General features: G+C 39.3%; 1 protein-coding gene across 1 annotated transcript; it reads right to left on the bottom strand.

Moving 5' to 3' along the window:
- Nucleotides 1-17,451: 17,451 nt before the first annotated feature.
- Nucleotides 17,452-20,563, bottom strand: ptchd3l (patched domain containing 3-like). Its single transcript, XM_073838939.1, has 4 exons — nucleotides 19,859-20,563; nucleotides 19,600-19,727; nucleotides 19,376-19,521; nucleotides 17,452-19,301 (listed from the first exon to the last, which is right to left on the bottom strand). Exons 1-4 carry the CDS (start codon nucleotides 20,561-20,563, stop codon nucleotides 17,689-17,691), a joined length of 2,592 nt encoding a protein of 863 aa, XP_073695040.1. The 3' UTR covers nucleotides 17,452-17,688.
- Between the last annotated feature and the right edge of the window lie 1,110 nt (nucleotides 20,564-21,673).

The raw sequence follows: 21,673 nt of genomic DNA, 5'->3' as shown, positions 1-21,673 counted from the left end.
TGGTTTCTACTGTATTTAGTTTTTTTAATCCCTCTTTATTTGATTTCTAGTAATGAAATCAAGCCCAGTGTGTTTCGGTGTATTCCACTGTTGGTCAGTGCACATATTGTTACAGATAACTGTCTACAACTTTAATTTTAATCCAGTTTATTGGATTTGGCATTTATCTACTGTGTCTAAAGATTAATTTTGTTATATTTGATTCAGGATGTGTCAGTTATGTTGGCTGCTGCTACTATTATTTATGTATTTTACTTTATTTATTTAGACTTACATGAAGCATTTCAAATATGTGTAAAATTATACAAGTAATATCCAAGGTACTATTTGTTTTTTATTTGCTATTTTATTATATTTACAGTTGATAACTTATTTATTTTATTTTGTTACATTTTTACATTTGAAAACATTGGTTTCCCCTTGTTGGGACAATCATTTTATTTATTTATTTACCATTACGTGAAGCATCTCAACTACTTGTAAAAACTTACACTTACAAACCAACTCAAAAGTCCAGGGGTGTGACATTACCTCCCCACTCCGGAAGGCGCGTCCTTGTGACTACAAACAGGGAAGGAAAGGCTGACGACTCCAGAGGGCCGACCGACGGAGGCGGAGCAGGTGGTGTTAGAGCCCGAGGCGCAGACGGAGAGCCGATGATCCTGGGCGACACAGAGGATCCAAAGGGCCAAGGCTCTGGTGACCGAGGCGGAGATCCGGAGGTCCGCGGCAGAGCTGGAGCGACAGAGGACCGAGGCTGTGCACGTGGGAGGGAGAAGATCCACAGAGCTGTTGGGACGGAGCGAATAGGCGCAGCTAGAGGAGTAGAGTCCTGAGGCGAAGGAGGGACGATGACTGACCGGGGCGGAGCAAGAGGGACGATGGAACCTGGTGGGACAATCATTTTATTTATTTATTTAGCATTATGTCAAGCGTCTCAACTACTTGTAAAAATGTACATGTAAAATCGAAGTCACTATTTTATTTTATTTATTTATGTATTTTTTGCTATTTTATCTTATTTACAGTTGAAAACCTGGTTTCCCTATCTTGGGAAATTAATTTATTCCATTTCCGCCTTGGTCGCCAGAGCCTTGGGTTCCACCTTGGCCCTCTGGATCCGCGGTGTCACCCAAGATCTTCGGCTTTCCGTCTCCGCATCGGGCTCTCCCACCACCTGCTCCGCCTCCGTCGGTCAGCCCCATGGAGTCGTCAGCCTCTCCTCCACCATGGCTCCTCCCTCCATCGGCTCCACCTTGGAATTCCATCATGACTGAGTTCTGGGTTCCACCTGGCTCCTCCTGCTCCAGCCCCTTCCTGTCACCTCCTTGGCTCCTCCTTCCGTCACCAGCCTGGACTCCATCTTGTGCCCTCCTCCCGGGAGTCCGTCCTCCACCTAAGCCCCCTCCTAAGACTTTGTCCTGTTTCCTTTTGTCTGTTTGTCGGCACGAGGACGTGCCTTCCGGGAGGGGGAGGTAATGTCACACCCCCGGACTTTCTTGTTGGTTTTTCCCATTTTCCCCCGCAGTTCTGAGTGTTTTTGGTTTCTCCCTTATTGTCTGCACCTGTGTTTGTAATTAGTCTGTCTATTTAAGGTGTGTGTTTTCCCAGTAGTCTTGTCGGTCTTTAATGTTATATGGATGTTTTCCCCTGGTGTTCCTGTGTCTACCTGTATTCCGTTGGATTTATTAAATATACGTCTTTTTATTACGTCGTTGTTCATGTGTTCCTGCCTAATCCGTGACAGTTATCCTTGATTGTGTACACCTGTCTTGTTTAGTTGCCACTCCCCTTTACAAGTGTTTAAATAGTCCTTTTTTCCTGATTCCCCTTGTCCAGTCTTAATGTTACATCATGATGTTGTCTTTCTGGTTTTCTGTTTATTGTTTTAATAAATTACAGTATAATCATTACTCCTGGCTTCCGCAAGTTTTCTTCTGGTTCCTCATCCCCAGCAACCGTGACAGTTTATATGTTTGTGTTAAATTAACATTTTTAATTCTACAAACTTCTGACATTTCTTCCCAATTTCAAATACAAATTTTCTCATTTTGAGCATTTAGTTTGCAGAACATAACAAAAAAGATACCCAGTTTAGATGAATTTTTAAACAACACAATTATGTTTTAACTTAGGAAGAGCTCATAAATCAGTGTTTGGTGAAATAACTATAAAATGTTTTCCAATCACAGTTGTCATGCATCTCCTCCCCAATCCTCAGAGTTAGGGAACATGTTCACAGTGGAAGGAGGCATGTTTTGTTCCAGGATAATCTGGATTGAGTCTGATCTTTGATGTTTCCAGTTTTGTCCAACACTTGCTCCTCTAATGCAGTGCTTTTCATTATATATATAACATGCATGATTATTGATAAACCTTTAAAAGTAAGGGATAATGCACATCCACCTGGTTGTTATCGCACAATAAAGCCTGCCAGGCTTATCAGCTGTTGTATTAGGGCTTTATTTTGTGATAACAACCGGCTGGATGTACATTATCCCACTAGTTATCTTTTTGTTCACCACAAAAGTAAATAATTAGACATAAAACAATGATCTGAGTTGAAATATTTGAATGCAAAGCTTCCGTGGTGGATATTTAAAGGATACGATGCAATCATACCACTCACTACACAATATTTCACCACATTAATAATTATGGCGATAAAAGATATTTTAATCTAAGATAAAAAAAAAAAAATCAAAGTCCTACCAGTTTGTAAGTTATCTTATAATCCATTATAGTGTACAAAACAATCATTGCGAAATGGCAGTAGCTGTTTGTATGAGAACAGAGAGTGGGTCCAGGATGACATAATTAAATAATTGCACTCATAATATTGGATTGAGCTTTAATATTTTTTAAGCCAGAGACAAACACAAAGCTTCCACAAAAGAATAAAATGTTCCCAGCAAGCGAACAGCACTGACTGCACTTGCCCAGATTAACCTGTGCTATTAGTTTTTAGCAGATCACTGCAAAAAATGATTTGCTTTCTTAGATTTTTTTAGATTATTGTGCTTGTTCTAGGCAAAAACTCACTTAATTTAGATTTGTTTTTTCTAAAACAACAAAATAATTTTTGCTCATCTAAAAAAATCCTTGATTTCAGAATTCGTCGATATTTTGGCTGAAAACAAGACAAAACATCCAAGTAAGACAGACCAACCAATCAGAATCGAGCATTCCACAGATCTGTGTCATAAAATGTCAACATGTTTATCATAATAGCAACATGCTAGTGACATGCTATTCATGCTAGAAACATGCTAGTAACATGTTAATCATTTTAGCAACATGTTAGTGACATGCTAGTCATGCTAGAAACATGCTAGTAACATGTTAATCATGTTAGCAACATGTTAGTGACATGCTAGTCATGCTAGAAACATGCTAGTAACATGTTAATCATGTTAGCAACATGCTAGTGAAATGCTATTCATGCTAGAAACATGCTAGTAACATGTTAATCATGTTAGCAACATGGTAGTGACATGTTAGTCATGTTAAAAACATGCTAGTAACTTGCTTATCATGCAAGCAACATGCTAGAAACATGATACTAACAACTAGCTTTTAAACTTTTACAATGTTTTATACTTTTAAACTTCTTTAAATTTTCTAACTTTCTGGTCTGGCTTTTTTATCGAGATGCAGTGGTGGCTGGTGCTAAAATATTTTAGGGGGGCGCACCAAAAACTGAATCACACTGTTAAGGCAGGCAGCAGGACTGAAGCATGAAATAAGATACCGAATCAGTGTATTTGAGTTTGGGTGTATTATCAGTAAAGTAATCATTAAACATTTGTAATCATCCAAAAAAATATTAGCCATTTATATTAATGTGATTCAGAGATGAAGGCTATAGTACCAATGTTATCCACACGAGGGAGCCACAGGATAAATCTCAGTTTAAAGAATAAATGGATTTGTAGTAAAGCATTGCATATAAATTAATTTTCATAAAGTTTAATATAGTCCAATTTAATAAGTAACTGTTATGCAAAAACTACTAAATAATTATGTAAATACTAAATACTTGTAGACCATTAATTGTTTTAACCTAATTATAATGGTATTGACTATATATTCATCAAGTTGGTATACATAACTGAATGTATGTGTCACACCAGGCCAGCAGAGGGAGCCCTGCCCCTCACTGACTGTTGCTGCTCCCTCTGCTGCTTCGCTGGTTACTTCCTGTTTGTCAGCCATAAAGCATGCTCAGAACACACACACACCTGCGAAGTATTGTTTGCTCCTTGCTACATACTGTGACGAGTGTCTCTGGGCTCATCAGCGTCGCCCTGGCAACGGACAATCTACATCTGCACGCTCTCATCAGCGGCCGATCGGTCCTAGCTGCCGCTCATCAGCCAGCAGCATAAGACGCCGCCGCTGCTCTCATTCAGACAGACTCTCGTTTCATGCAGATCACTCTGGTACTAACGTTCTCTCTTTTTGTCACGCAGAGGGCGGCGAGTGACCGACGGCCGCAGCACGCACGCCTGGACACCCCCTTCACGGACACGAGGACTTCACAAAAGCACCAGAACTGATCGCACCGAGCACCTTTTTCCCCTGCACTTTATTCACAAGTATTTAATAAATCCACCCTCCGGGGCCATTGCACTGAGCTACCTTGTTGTGTGATCTCTCAACCGTGACACCTGGTGGAGAATGCGGGCAACTGCATGAGAGATCACACACAAGTGTTTGCATTCACCCGCATTAAGAGTTGTTTTTTTTTCTGTTCACTTTTTTCAGAATCGGTCAGTGCGCTCTCTCTCCATGGAGATGGATGAACGCCAGCAGCAGATTATGGAACATCTGGCTACTCGGCAGGGCAGGACTGAAGAGGAACTCGCTGCCCTCCGAGCCCAAGCTGCCCCACGCGTTCCATTACCTGACCCACGGATGCAAGCAGCACGGCTATTGCCGAAGATGACCGTGCACGATGATGTGGAAGCCTACCTGCAAATGTTCGAGTCTACAGCTCACCGCGAGGGTTGGGAACCAGATGCCTGGGCTTCAGTGCTGGCACCCCTCCTCACTGGCGAGGCTCAACAGGCGTTCTTCTCGCTGTCCCCAGCAACGGCTAATGATTATGGAGAGGTGAAGAGGGAAATTTTCGCCCGACTTGGTCTATCTCCTATTTGCGCAGCCCAACAGTTCTTCGAGTGGGAGTATAAAGCCCGGGTGCCAGTGCGAGCCCAGGCTGCCGAACTCGTCCGCTTGGCCCAACATTGGCTGCTCGATGGAGAGCCCACCGCAGCCCAGGTAATGGAACGTGTGGTGGTCGATGGCCTCCAGCGAGCCCTACCCCGAGCCCTCCGCCAAGCTGTCGGGATGAGGAATCCCACCACCATCCTGTCCCTTGTGGAGGCGATTGAGCTGGCGGACGCAGTCCAACACCGGAGGCACCTTTGAGGGTGGATGTTAGAGGAGCGGCTATGTGACTGTACCGATGAATAAATCGACGGTAGAAGTTTGCAAACCCCAAAAACTGTTGGAGTTGTTTGAGGGTTGTGGGTTGTGGCCAGTTCTGTACTGCGTCAATTTTCTTTTGGTCCATAGCGACTTCTTGAGGTGTTATGACGTAACCCAAAAACTGAAGCGAGGTTTGATGGAATTCACATTTTTCTCCCTTTAGGTAAAGCTGGTTTTCACGGAGACGTTGGAGGACTTGACAAACATGCTGTTGGTGAGTATGAAGATCTGGGGAATAGATAAGGATATCATCAATATAAACAATTACAAATTTGTGAAGCATGTCTCGGAAGATCTCGTTCATGAAATTTTGGAAAATTGAGGGACTTATGGACAGTCCATAGGGCATGACGCAGTACTCATAGTGGCCAGCAGGGGTAACAAATGCGGTTTTCCATTCGTCACCCTTACGGATGCGAATGAGGTTATAAGCACTCCTGAGATCAAGCTTGGAGTAGATCTTTGCCCCACGCAACTCCTCCAGGGCCGATGGGACTAAAGGTAGTGGGTATGCGAACTTTACCATCTGGGAATTGAGATGTCGGTAATCAATGCATGGTCGAAGCCCTCCGTCTTTCTTGGAGACAAAGAATAAACTGGAGGCAGCAGGTGAAGTAGAAGGTCGAATGAATCCTTGTGCGAGGGCTTCGGAGATGTAATCCTCCATTGCTTTTGTCTCTGGAATCGATAACGGATGGATGTGTCCCTTGGGCAGAGTGGCACCAGGTAACAAATCAATCGCGCAGTCCCATCGCCGATGGGGAGGAAGTAGAGTAGACGCAAACTGGCTAAACACATCCTCAAACGATTGGTAGACTGAAGGGATTTCAGTGGTCTTGGAGGCTTGGGGGCTCTCAACTATGGTGGATCCTAGAACTGCGTTCTCCTCTTCTTGTGAGGAAACGACACAATGATTTAAACAGTACTCACTCCATCGCTGGATCTCGCTCGTCTCCCACTTCACAATGGGTTGATGTTTAGCCAGCCAAGGTCGTCCCAGGACGACATCCACTGTGGCTGCTTCAAGCACTAGTAGAGAAATGTCCTCTTCATGGTTCCCTGAGATGCAAAGTTTTAATGGAGGTGTACATTTATCAACTAGCCCTCGTCTCAATGGCTCTCCCTGTATGGTGATAATCTGGTAGGTCTTGGGGTTGTGAACGGGCTTGATCTGAAGAGCCTTCACGAGGTTAGAGGATATAAAGTTTCCGGAGGATCCAGAGTCCAAGAGAATGTTTACTGGAACAGATCGTTGTGACAATATTAAAATACCAGAGTTGTGGGGAATCGGCAGAGTAATGGAGTTAACATGAATTTGACTCACCCTGGGAGGTGCTGGACGGATGGGACAGGAGCTGATAATATGTCCAGAATTTCCACAGTAGAGGCATAGGTGAAGTTGTTTGCGTCTACTCTTCTCCATAGCTGAAAGATGATAACGGTCAGTCTGCATGGGTTCCGGTAGTGAAATTGCTGAGCCGGATGCGGTGTCAGATGAAGTCCCTAGTGTGGGTACAGCATGCAGATGTTGTGATATTACAGCAGCTTTCTGCATAAAACTTTCCAATCCCACGGTGTTGTCATAGATGACCATCTGCTGTTGAATCTGTGGGTTTAGACCGCGTCGATAAGCAGACAGCAATGCTGTCTCATTCCAGCCACTAGTAGCAGCTAGAGTGCGGAATCGAAGAGTATACTGGTGAACAGACTGGTCATCTTGTCGTAGCCGGAAGAGTTCCTCGGATGTTGACAACGCAGAAGTACACATGCCAAACACTGCTCTGAAATGTGTGACAAACTGATTCAGGGACTGCAGATCTGGATTAGTGGAACTCCACACAGATTCCGCCCACTGTCGTGCTTGTCCAGTTAACAGAGATATAATGAAGGCGATCTTCGCCCGTTCCGTCGGAAATTGTTGGGGAAGCATCTCAAAATACAGTGAACACTGTAACAGGAATCCATTGCATTCTGACACCTCACCGGAGTATGGAGCTGGTTTGGCCATGGGACATGCAGAGACAGACTGGGATGATGTGACTGACGGAGTTTGTAGTGCGGATCGTAGCAGGTGAGTGAGCTCTTGTAATGTGATAGGGTTTTCAGGTGCTGTAGATTCCATCCTCTGAATCCTTTTATAGGTCTGATCTTCTGTCACAGACTCAAAGATTGCAAGGAGGCGAATATCCACAAAAACTTAAGAGTTTAATTCAAAATAAGGGCAGTCTTCAACTGCACAACTTAAATCAGGAAATCTTCTCAACATAAACACAAGCTTATCTTAAATGCAGATATCAGAGGTGGATATGGTCACAGAGGATGAATTCCAGAAAGCAGAGAAGTCCTTGAGTCTTCATAGAAGGGGGAAGCAACAGGTGTGGAGCAGGTGGTAACATCGAGATCAGACACGGAATGAAGAGGGGTGCATGGTTTTATGCAGTGGAGGTGATGGGGAACAGGTGAAACAGGAAAGTTTGGTCTGTGTAAGTGCTACTAAAGTGGAGATTTATGGCTCAGTGTAAAAGAAACACTTAACAGTGTCTTTCCACTAGTCTGAAAAAACACTATGAAACACCAAAATTTAATTATCTAATTATCTATTTTCAATTTTTTTCTTATATTGTGTTTGAATGTTATCAAGCTTAAAGAATTAGTTCACTTCTAGAACAAAAATGTACAGATAATGTTCTCACCACTTTTCAAGATGTTCATGTCTTTCTTTCTTCAGTCGTCAATAAATTATGTTTTTTTTAGGAAAACATTTCAGGATTTCTTTCCATATAGTGGACTTCTATGGTGCCCTGAGTTTGAACTTCCAAAATACAGTTTAAATGAACTTTTTTTATTCTTCTGCTTTAAAATTGTTATACATCGCTGTTTTACCTTTTTTGTGAAGGGTGTTTGATCTTCTTTGCACGTTCACTTTGTAAACACTGGGTCAGTACTTCTGCTGCGATGGAGGACGATTTTGAAGTTGGGAAAGAAAATGAGATGGGAGTTTTATGAATTTAGTGAGTACAAGTAATACAACTTCTGTGTATTTCTTTTTTCCTGGGTTATCTGTTGAGTGTTTGAGTTAGGATCTATATGCTAATGTTTAATTGAACTTAAGGCAAAGGATAGATGGATTAATCTTCAACTTACTGTTTTCAAACTAATGATTTCTCCATTAGAGCTGATTTACATTTCACCAGGATCAGGATCAGGAACAAGGAAACGTCGACCAGGAAATATCGCCTCTGTCCGCGTCTATCATTTGTGCATTTGTGTGTAAACTGTGTCATTAATTACTCACTTATTTAGTGACAGTTACGCAGAGATCAAGTTCACACATTTAATGCCAATTTTTTCCCAAACATGAAAATATCCAAATAACGTTTCACTAGTAACTATTGAAATAATCAATCTTTTTTGGAAAAGTGTGTGTAAATTGTGTTTTATGGTTGTAACTGGTGGGATAATGTGTATACTGACTTAACAGAGCAGTCATCACAATGTTTATTTTTCTCAGCCCAGCTATTTTAAAATCTTTAATCACGTTCTAGGGTTACTATTTTTCATAAAATTGTTATATTAGTGCTACCAGTATTACAACATCAGTATTAGATCTTATTTGTAACATTTGAACTTGTAACATACATAAAATACAAACAATAAATGTGTTTTTACACTCTCTTTAATTTGTAGTGGCATAACTATATTCGCCTCAAATCAAGCGGCATGTGAATCAATGATCTTTTCCTCTTTAATATTTGCAGTACAAAATAAACATGAAAAAATATTTGAATGTATTATAAAAAAAACAATAAACATGACGTCTCAATCAATCGGAGTTTCAAAAAAGTAAAAATCTTGTAAGTCATAATAATAGTAACATAACATTTAGCCAACCTCAGAAAAGCATGTTAAATGTTTCATGTTAAATGTGAAGACAGGTTTGATGCCACTGACTTTTTTATTTGACGGAGTAGCCGGAATTTTCATTGCAACTTTACGCAATATAACATGATTTTATTACATTAATTTTTTTAATTTCAGTAAATTAAAGTAGTAAATTGAAGCATTCTACAGATAAATTTATCTTGTCTGTGAGGCAAATATTCAGTGAGTTTCGGATCATTTTTGTGAAGCGCTTCTCCTCAAGAGAGAGACGGCAGAAAGTGCATGTTTGTTTTCTTTAGCGTAACGTTTTGTTGATATTGTGAGTGCACACAAATACTACTCAAGTACACTTACTGTAAATACACTAATTGCACTAAATTGGTTTTAAACGTAGTCAGATAAAGTACAACAGATAGTGTTTTATAATTGCATAGCTTAAAAGTGTGCTATGATCAATGGGAATGGCTGAGTAACGGGAGACCTCACGTGACCTGGTGCGTGATCTAACATGGCGGCGCCCGTCTGCTAGACTGCAAACTACTTTTTTTTGTTTTCCTTTTCTTTTCTCTCGTGTTTTCTCCAATTTCTTTCATCGTACACATTTTTCGTTACAAAACTGGACTATAACATTATACAATCTGGATCATCTGGAAGGATACATCGACGCACACTACAACACACTCTGCGGCACCATGAACAAGGATAAATCAGAACACAACAAAAAAAGTAAAGGTAACCTCACCCCAATCACCAAAAGACCCCGTCCCGATTCACCTTCCAGTCCGAGTTTATCACCATCTACATCACCAAAACTGTCATGCTGCACGGAGGTAAGCGACATTCTAATCTCAATTGAAAATAAACTTTCCGGACTTGATACCAGGATCGCACTGATTGAAGTAATACACAAGGAACTCCAGGAACTACGACACAGTTTAGAATTTAGCCAAGAACAAATCGACACTCTCACTAAAGAAAATAATTTTTTAAAGGACTCAGTTCACGCACTTACCGCTCAACTCACGTCCGTTGCCACAGAAAACAAAACCATGAAAGAAAACATTTTGGACTTACAAACGCGCAGCATGAGGGACAATTTAGTTTTCACCGGCATCCCAGAACAATCTCCAGACGACCCCGAAAAATCAGTCAAGGACTTTATGATACAACAACTGAAACTACCATCCGAAACTGTACAGACCATCACTTTTCACCGTGTTCACCGCATCAGATCTCAAAACAACAACAACCGCCCACAACCGATCATCGCAAAATTTGAACACTATAAACACAAAGAACTGGTTCAGAAGCAAGGCAGGCAGCTTAAAGGCACAAACTATGGTCTCAACGAACAATACCCAAAGGACATTCTCACACGTCGAAAACAACTTTTCCAAATCCGAAGACAGAAAATAAATGAAGGAAAAAGGGCAATCATTACAGTGGACAAATTATACATAGACGGACAACTATATCGTGATAAGGACATTACCCCCTGGCTTTTTTGAACATTCCATTCCCATTCCTAAAATCAATAACTGCTTCAATGCTCTCTCTCTCTCTCTCTCTCTCTCTCTCTCTCTCTCTCTCTCTCTCTCTCTCTCTCTAACCTATAAGATGTGTTTTTGTCTATGCACCTTTTGTTTTTTTTGTGTCATTTGTGCTATTGGTTTGTTTGTTTGTTTATCAATGTCCAATCTGTCGATTATTTTTGTCAGTCTGCCAACAACATTGCATCATTACATACATTCACACATACATTGCTACTCCCTTTCGAAATTACACACTCATACATATACAATACTAACAGGCTCACACATTCATTTACATCTGTTTATTTTTTTTATTTTTTCTAAAATATGTCATCTATCACTTTTGTAACCTGGAACATTCGTGGACTTGGCTCTCAGACAAAGAGGATCAAAGTTCTTAACCATTTAAATAAACTACAAGCTGACATATGTCTATTACAAGAAACGCATCTATCAGAATCTGATCACAACAAAATTAAATCACCAAAGTTCAATCAATTATTCTCGGCTCACTACAACACAAAACAGAGAGGAGTATGTATTTTAATAAGTAAAAAAATGTCATTTGTCCATAACTCCACCATTACAGACCCCGATGGACGTTTTGTCATTATAAATATCTCAATTAATAATAACCCAATTGGCAATATATACGGCCCAAACACAGATGACCCATCTTTCTTTCATAACTTTTTTTCCCTCATTTCAAATTTTTCTAATTGTCCAGTCATAATAGCAGGCGACTTTAATACAACTCTAGACTCAACAATAGATAAATTGAACAGCTCAGACAATAAACGTATTTGGAAATCTGCAGAGACCATAAAACAGTTCATGAGTGATTTTGGTCTTGGCGATAGTTGGCGTTTACAGCACCCGAACGTTAAAGAATACTCATTTTTCTCTACTGTCCATCACTCATATTCCCGCATTGACTTTTTCCTTACAAGTAATTCTATCATGTCAAAAATTTCTGAAACAAAGATTCATCCAATAGTCATTAGTGACCATGCCCCAGTAACATTAAAATGGAACATAATTAGCCCACATAAACCAATTACTAGATGGCGGTTTAACACATCCCTTCTGAAAGATCATGACTTTGACAGTTATTTTAAAAAAGAGTGGGCATGCTTTCTAGAGATGAATGACTCCCCCGAATCATCTCCATCCCTTCTGTGGGAAGCAGGGAAAGCTGTATTAAGAGGAAACATCATTTCATTTTCTGTTTACAAAAAAAGGAAAGAGAAGGAGCAACAGGCAGAACTCGAACAAAAAATCAAAGAATTGGAAGACATCAACATAAATAACCCAACAGAAGAAACACAGGTTGCATTAAGAAAATACAAATTTAAACTGAATGAATTAATCAATAAACACACCCAATTTCTCATTCAGAGACTAAGACAAGAAAATTTTCATCATAGTAACAAATCTGGTAAATATTTGGCAAATCAAATCAAACAAAATAAAGAAAAAACAACAATACCAGTCATTACAGACACAGCAGGGAAGTCCACCAACTCACCAGAAGAAATAAATCAAATCTTTCAAAACTATTACAATAAATTATATTCTTCTGAAAAAGATCCAAGTCAGGACGACATCAATTCATTTCTTAACAATATCAACCTACCTCAACTTAGTAACCATCAAATAAACATTCTTGAAGCCCCATTAACAGAACATGAAATATTTAATGCTCTTAATTTAATGCCGAACAATAAAGCACCAGGTCCAGATGGATTCCCTGCTGAGTTCTACAAACACTTCTGGTCCATCTTATCACCACTTTTTATCCGAATGATAAATGAATCAAAACAAAAATCTAAACTCCCAGATAACATGAATACAGCTACAATTTCACTCCTTCTCAAACCCAACAAAGACCCAACAGTTCCGTCAAGTTATCGTCCAATTTCACTAATTAATGTAGACATTAAAATCATCGCTAAAGCACTAGCTCACAGAATAGAAAAAGTCACACCATCCATAATCCATCCAGACCAAGCTGGTTTCATTAAAAACAGACTCGCATCAAACAACACACGCAGACTTTTTAACTTAATGTATTACTCATCAATTAAAAAAGCAAAAACCATCATAGTCTCCCTCGACGCAGAAAAAGCATTTGATAGAGTCAACTGGAAATTCCTGTTTTCCACATTAGAGAGGTTTGGTTTTGGGGAGTCATTCATCAACTGGATCAAAATTCTGTATACGTCACCTTCAGCCACTGTTATCACCAATGGACTAACATCACGTAGCTTCACACTGCACCGGAGGACTAGACAAGGATGCCCACTCTCCCCTTCACTATTCACCATCTTCATTGAACCACTAGCAGCAGCTATCCGTCAAAACAGTTACATTAAAGGAGTTCAAACATTAAATATACACCATAAAATAAGTCTTTATGCCGATGATATTTTATTATATTTACAAGACCCCACCTCATCATTACAAGAAACGATTAAACTCATTGATTCATTCTCAAAAATTTCTGAATACTCAATCAATTGGAGCAAATCTGCTATACTTCCATTACACTCTTCCTGCTTAGATGTGACATCCCAGACACCACCGATTCCTCTGTGCACCAATTATATCACATATCTAGGTATTAATGTTTCCCCCAGGCTGTCAGAGTTGTTTGGACTAAACTACACACCATTACTCAAAACAATAGAAGATGATCTTCATCGCTGGATGAATTTACCACTATCTATTATGGGCAGAATATCAGTAATTAAAATGACTGTACTCCCGAAATTAAATTATTTATTCACAATGATTCCAACACAGCCCACCATTACCTGGTTTAAATCACTAGATTCAATAATTACCAAATTTTACTGGAAAAACAAGACCCCAAGAATCAAACTCACTACTTTACAGAAATCAAAAACACAAGGAGGACTGGAAGCACCACATTTTTATCATTACTTTTTGGCCAACCAGCTCCAATACATACATAAATGGATTCACCCTAACCCATCAGAAAACACATGGCTAGATGTTGAACAAACAATTTGTAAGGACATTAACACTTCAGAATTACCCTTCCTTAACCGGACAATCAAAAAACATTACTGTTTTAAAATGCCAACAATAGCTGCAACTCTGACAGCCTGGTGGAAATTTCACCAAATAACAAACTCCACGCTTGGACCATCTAAATTCACCCCGATTTGGAATAACCCAGATTTTATAGTTAACAAGAAGCCACTTAATTTACGCACATGGGCAGAAAAGGGCATAACACAACTTCAGCATATCTTTTTAAATAATAACCTGGCACCATTTTCCCACTTGGTCCAGAAATACGGTATTGGGAGTAATTGTTTCTTGGAATATTCACAAATCAAATCATCAATTCAATCAAAAATTGACATTCGTACAACTAATCTAGACCTTTCACCTCCAATCTCAGAACTAATTAATATATCTCCCTTAAAAAAACTACTCTCCAAATTATACAGGTTAATATCAAAATCAGACAACACATTGAGCCTACCAAACGCAAAATGGGAATCAGACTTATCCATTACTCCTGATGCCGCTTTCTGGACACAAATCTGCAAAAATATCTACTTCATGACAAAAAATGCCAACCTGCAACTTATACAGTATAAAATACTTCATAGATTTCATCTAACTGGACGCAAACTATTCAAAATGGGTTTTACTTCAGAAATATGCACTCATTGTACACAAAACACTCCAGACACCTATTTTCACGCCATTTGGCATTGCACCTCAGTTAAAACATTTTGGGAAAACATAACTGGCTCACTATCAAATCTTCTGGGATGTCACGTCCCACTGTCTCCCTCCCTCTGTTTACTAGGCGACATATCACTAACCAACTTAAATAATACAAACACTCAGTTGCTCTTAGTGGCCCTAACTATCGCCAAGAAAACTATCCTCATGAACTGGAAATCAAGGAATACTATACATATTGCATCTTGGAAAAACTTACTAATAGAGTACATGTCCATGGATAACCAGTTCACTTCAATCACAAAAAATACATCAGAATTACACTCCTCTTGGTTATCTCTTGTAAACTTCCAACAATCATGAACCCACTCACCACTTTTTGTCTGAAACCACCATCAGAATTACAACCCTCTTGGTTAAATCTCATAAACAAGCTGACCCTCTTTGTCTGAAGCCACCCTCAACCATACAACTTCATCAATATCTAGAAGAAAAGAAAAATAAATAAATAAATAATAATTGAGGGGGTAAAGAGGGTTAAGAGGAGGTAGCAACATTGTTGTAATATCACACCTAATTAAGTATTTAAGTTTATTTAAATTATTAACATTATACACTATTATTATCATTATTAATATAAGTATAATTTTTATTTTATTTTTATTTTTTTTCTCTTATTCAAGCTTTTCTTCAACTCTCTTCCTAACACCACATCTACCCCCCCCCCCCCCCTTTTTTATTTTGTATTTGTTTATTAATTTTTATTTATTTTTTTCTCCCCTGTTTTCTCCTTTTCTGCCTCTGGGCCCCAGTTGGCTGTGACATCTGTGACCCTGTTCTATGTGGCTCGGATTGGCTGCAGGTGGGTGCATTGGGAGGCCGGGGTCCTTTTACCTTCAGATTACCCTGAGTTTATTGCCACTGATTAGCACTACATGTCTGGCTTTTTAATGCTTTATACATTAGTTGACATACACATACATATACATCATGAAGAGAAAAAAAAAAAAAAAAAAAAAATTATTACACATAGGGTAAGTGTGACTGCACAGGGATAGTCCCACGCTGCACGTCACACTTTTCTTTTAATGCATCTCACATTAGTTGAACATTCATCTATCACAAATAAAAAGGGTTAAATATTAAAAAATAAAAGTACAAACAAATAGGGTAAGCTGGACATGTGTGCGTGGTGGCCCGGGGGTGGGAGTTAGGGCCCTGTGCCTCCACGGCACCTCTACTAGATGGCCGTCCGGGTGACGTGAGCAGGGGATCAACTGGGCAGCTGTGTAATAACTCAATAGTGTTTTTTTTGTTTTGTTTTTTTTGTAATATATATATATATATATATTTATAATAATAAGGAATACCTTATTTTTATTTTATTTTATAGATATTCTATTTATATATCCTATATATTACTAAATTACTATATTAATAGAATTGCCCTCTTCTTGATCCTCAAACCTCCCCTCATTCTTGATTAAAGTAGTTCATTTAAAATGTTATTATTATTATTATCATTACTATTATTATTAATATTATTATTACTGCCATTTATCATCTTCCTCACCCTGACCACTGAGTACCATTCACACCCTCCATCCTCTAATTTTTGTTAATACTACTATCATCATTTTTATTATTTTTTTTATTATGTCTGTGGTACTTTTCTACATGTTCCCTTGTGTTCCAACCTCGACACAGTTATAATTACCACTTACACGCACACTCACATGCACACACAAATCATGTTTACAGTCATGTATGTTTTGTTGGCCTTTGATGTATCACCTGTAAATAGTATATTTGTTGGCAATAAAAAAAACAAAAAAACAAAAAAAAAGACAAAATGTGCAGCCAAAAAAAAAAAAAAAAAAAAGTGTGCTATGATCGCCGCACATAACATTTCAGTGGATTTTTATATATTATATTTTATATATTTTAGTTAACATTCCTGGTGTCCCAAAATAGCACAGTTGATACACTTAATATAACACATTATTTTAAGAGGAGACACTGCAGGCAAGTTTGAGATTTTGGGCTTTTTGATTTTTCAAAAAGTGTTTTTCAGACTAGTGTTTCTTTTATAGCACTTTATCTATTTGTGTCAAAAGATTTCAATTACAATCCATATTTTTAAAGCCCAAGAGTTTTTTCTTCTCCACTGAGCCATAAATCTCCACTTCAGTAGCACTTACACACACCACACTTTACATTTGTGTTCCTGTCTATATCCTTAAGGTTTTTACAGAGGGATTTGTTCAGATAGAATTTGCTTATATAATTTTAATGTATAATTTTATACATTTTATTCCCCCCAAAAATTGCAAAAATATATTGTTTTCTGTCTGTTCTAAGTATTTTCTGAATTATAAAGTGACAAAATGAGATAACAATCCCCTCTGTAAAAACATTTGACTCCAATATGTCAAAAATATTAAACAAGAATTTTAAAACTTTTGTTTAGATTTTTGTACTAGAAATGTATGCAAATTAGCACATATTTCATTAAATAATGATCATTTGCATATTAAACCTAACATTTTAGAAAACTCGTAATAGAGTTATCAATGTAATCAATCAACTAAGTAAGGTGATAACTATTAGTTCATTTTTTTTTACCCTATTCACCTGCAGTGACTCGCAATTTTCTTATACTAAGTACAAAATGAGTGCAGCCAATGTTCTTAAACACCTGTCAGTAGGATATTTAGAGCATTATAAATGAAAACCTTCTTTACGGTCACTATTGTGACCAGTGGGATTAAATGGATTAATGACAAACAAAAAACTCCCAATGTTCAGTAATGTGGTTTAATCAGTGTAACTAAACACAAATGCAAAGTTGTTTGTATCGACATGTTTAAATGAACAGATGAGCATATTACATGCAACTGCATTGATGACAAAGATAAAAAAGGAAAAAAGAAATATATTAACTTGATTAAAATATGAATACACAAAAACATGTCAGATGCAGTGCAAACATAAGAATACAACAGAATGATCACTTGCATGGTCAAACTAAACTCATATAAACCTCTTGTTACGGTGTCTATGGACAGTCAGGATCTGTAGACCAGACACTCTGAGTCGAGAATGATTTTAAACTTGAGTCACTGCACTTTGGAAAAGTTTGTTTGCTTTTTTCACAATAGTTACCACAAGTGCCGAAGAAGGCCAGGAACACGGGTATGAATGCGATGCCATGGACAGCCCCAAACAGAATGACTAAAAACATGATCTTGAAGAAGGTCCTGAAGATGTAGCTCTCAGCAGCCGCGAGCACCACCACACCTGCGATAGTGGACACGGCTCCCTGAACGATCGGATAGCCCAGTTTACTGATGGCCTCCACGGCTTTCTTATTGGCTGAGGAGTGTTCACTTGACACAAAAGCATAGGATATGTGAGCAGAGAAGTCCACAGAAAACCCAATACAGATAACCAGATTAATCATAGACACAGAGTCTAAACTAACATCCCATAATGCCATGAAACCGGTCACTCCCACAATGACAGATGCAATGGAAAACGTCACCCAGAAAGAACAGAGCGGGTTCGGGATCAGCAGGAGTGAAATGACTAACATCGCACCGGTAGCAACTACTACATTTTGGATTGTGTTAGTAAAGATAACGGCATATTGGTCAAAATAGATGAACGCCGGGTGGTATGCAGTCAGCTTGACGGGCGGCTGCAAATTTCCACATTCACCTGCGGTTTCTCTAAATGCATTCAGCATGTTCTTCTCATCGATCGCTGTTCGGATGTTCACCGTCTGAACGAACATACGTGACGCATGAATTTGGTTGTCAGTGAAATTAACATCTTGAATAAAGCCAGAATGATTAAGAAATGCAGTTAAATTGCTTTTGAATTGCGCTTCATTGTCTACATTACTAGCATTCCAATACTCACGAAGCCAAGAAATAGGTGGAATGTCTGGATCTACCATTGTCAGATTCTGAAATTTTTTCAAACACAAGTCAAGACTGTCACGAGCTGTTGTGTTCCAGTACTGGAAACGCTCATCCTTTATAACTAACATGACATTAGGACCAAAATCAGAGAAGAATTCATCTTCTTTATCATAGTAATCAGCAACATATGAGCCGTCGACCGCTAAATGTTTCAGATCTAGACCTTCCTGTATTTGGAAGCAGCCGTAGATGCTAACTGCCAAATACCCGGCATAGATCAGACACACAAGCACCTTAACCCACACTCTTGTCAGAAAAGGGCCGTAATAGTTTCTAAAGAATGAATCCATTGGCATTTCAAACTCCTTACGTGTGTCTTCATCAAAAGCTCCACCAACACAACAACCTTTACCATCCCCACTGGCTACTGGGACTCTCATGCAGGTCAGCCAGTGTCTGTTGTCTTTCTCTCGTCTCCCGTTGAACGCCAGACACGCACCAAAGAAGGTGATGTTGAAGATGTAGCAGAACAGAAGAGCTGTGCTGGTGTACATGCAGAAAGACTGAACCGAGCGGAACGGAGTGAGGAGACCGATGTAGAAAGCCAGCACATCCGTCAGGGTGGTGATCGTGATGGACACTCCGGCCTCCTTATACGTTTCTGCTAAGCGAACCTCGACGGCTTTATCAACTTCAGTATTCTGCCAGCAGGAGATCATTATGAACATGTCATCAACACCAACACCTGGAGGAAAGCAGAGACGGTCAGCACCAGCTGTGAGATGCTAATAGCTGAAGAAATGAGTGAATGTTATTGACCGAGAATAAGGAAGGGGGCTGTGGCTATGGTCATGGCGAATGGCATCCCGCAATACAGCAGCAGTCCAAAGCTGGCCAGCACCGCCAAACCGGCCGAGACCACGCCGAACGCTGCCACCCACACCTTCGTCCTGACACAGTCCAATCTGTAGAAGGAGACAAGAGATAAATGACACAGCTAGTGATAGAAATGTGCCAATGTGGTTTTAAATTCTTTACATTACCTTGAACAAGACAGAATTGAAATGGTAATGGCCAGGAAATACGCAATAGAGAAGAGGGGGATGATAGAGTTTGAATTGGACTCCAACTCCTTCTGTCTTGATACCGATGTAAAGTAAGACACATTGACCTGTGGAAATAGAAATAGATATGGCAAATTATGACCGGACATGAATACCCTGCAAAAAAATCAAGCTGGAACTGGTATCAGTTATCCTTATAGACGTAGATATGACTCCTCATAACGTTTATTTGTCTTACCTCGTTCTTGTTCTTGTTCTCTCGTGTATAGTTTGAGAGGAGTTCTAGAAAGTCATCAAGCCACTCAGAGTTATTTGCGGTCATCTGCTCGTCTAGGAAATAAAAAAGCCTGACTGCTTTTGCACTGGATATCTCTGAGCTACTAGACTTTAGCTCTACTCTGCCAATGGCTGTACCCAAAAAGACGCCATTATTCGTCGGATATGTTATGTTTGAAGAAACTATTGCAGAAGCATTGTAATTTATAATGTCTAAAATTGGATTTGACGTACAGTTTCCTTTTGTTTTGGCACAGAGGTTTTTGAAAGTGTCTCCTTTTGTTATATTTTTCACTTGTCTGTCTAACTCAATAATGTCATTAAAAGCTGCTACTGTATATATATTTTTTCCACAGGAGTTTGTGAAGATCAAAGAGGCGTAAGTGCCTTCAGACGAAAGCCGTAGCTGAGAAAACTCTTCAGACGGGGGGAAATTTTTCTCCACAATCTCTCTCTCCATCTTGGCAGGTCCATTGACGGGCGTGAACTGGTCTTCAATATCATTTGCCTCCCTATCCTTAAGAAAGAAGAATCCTGGTCCAAGGGCAGCAGCTACAGCTAAAGAGAATAAAAGAAACACATATGGATATCTACCAACAGCACAGCCAAGCTTTTCAAAGGCCAGAGACAGAGGCCGTTCGATGCAGTCGGTTTTGCACTTGGCCATCCTCCAGACACTTCAACAGTCAGCGGTGAACCTCAGAAACATCCTCCTACTACAGTGACTCAGTGTTGGCATCACATACTTATAGCCTGAGCTGACCACTGACAACCCATTTGTTACTCATGAACAGAATAAGGTTGCTCATTAACACACTTCCTTGTTGGGACTTGCCCTCTTCATCACTGCCAGGAACCTCATGCTTAACTAATAACGTTTCAATCGTAAAGGACCGTAACTACAAATAATTGACTTCAACACCCGGAATTTCCTCTATCCAGGGAAATACTTGATAGAACTCAAAACCTTTTATTTGTATCTATAGATATTCATAAGAATACAATTACCCTGCACCATTTTAATATTTACTCTCGTTATCAGTCTATGAACTTTCACTGATATTTCAGTCAAATTTACTAATTTGGTTAAAGTTTTGAGATGGTTCTTCTCGCAATACATTGTTTTGGCCCAGTAAACATTACTGAGTGTTTATTTCTTGAACTGTTATTACCTGCCTGCCCTTTGTTACCCAACTCCTGGACTATTGTTTCCTCTTGGATTACCGTTGTTGTTTGCTGCCTGCCTTGACCTTAGCCTGTCTCAGCTCTATGTTTGATTGCCGCATGGCCCGAACCTCACGTCTGTTTAATATTCACGATTCTGTCTGCCCTGCTCTGCTCTCAGTTGCCTGTGCTTTGACCACTGTCTGACTATGTGTCTAATAAAGCTGCAAATAGATGCTGGTCATAGTGATCAATCATTACGCAATGGCTGACGGGACAGATACATTTGTTTTTACTGACATAAGGCCAGACAGAAGCAGCAGTTGTGAGTGGGGTATCCAATCCTAGCTCCAACCCTTGCGTTACCCGGGTAAAAAAAAATGAATCACATGCATTAACACACTACTTTTGGCAGTGCTAATGTGTAAGTGAATAAAAGATTAAATTGAATCTGTTTAGAATACGCCTTTTGCCGAACTTGTTTGTGTTCTTCTCTCTTTCCCATAACATTTCAGATTGGAAAGGCATTAAAGCGCACATAAAGTGTCTCACGGGTATTTAAGAATAAAGTGTTTATTGGGTACATAGGGTTAGATGTAGGGAGGGCTAATTT

The sequence above is a fragment of the Garra rufa genome, chromosome 4, assembly GCF_049309525.1.
Source record: "Garra rufa chromosome 4, GarRuf1.0, whole genome shotgun sequence".
Classification (NCBI taxonomy): Eukaryota; Metazoa; Chordata; class Actinopteri; order Cypriniformes; family Cyprinidae; genus Garra; species Garra rufa.
The sequence above is the reverse complement of the archived record's forward strand: the minus strand, read 5'-3'. Positions and strand labels throughout refer to the sequence as shown.

Coding starts and splice junctions, on each gene's coding strand:
- ptchd3l (XM_073838939.1), bottom strand. CDS start 20,563: ATGGCCAAGTGCAAAACCGACTGCATCGAACGGCCTCTGTCTCTGGCC. Junction 19,522..19,599: donor TCAATTCTGTCTTGTTCAAG/GTAATGTAAAGA, acceptor CTCCTTCTACAG/ATTGGACTGTGTCAGGACGA. Junction 19,302..19,375: donor AGCCCCCTTCCTTATTCTCG/GTCAATAACATT, acceptor GCTTTCCTCCAG/GTGTTGGTGTTGATGACATG.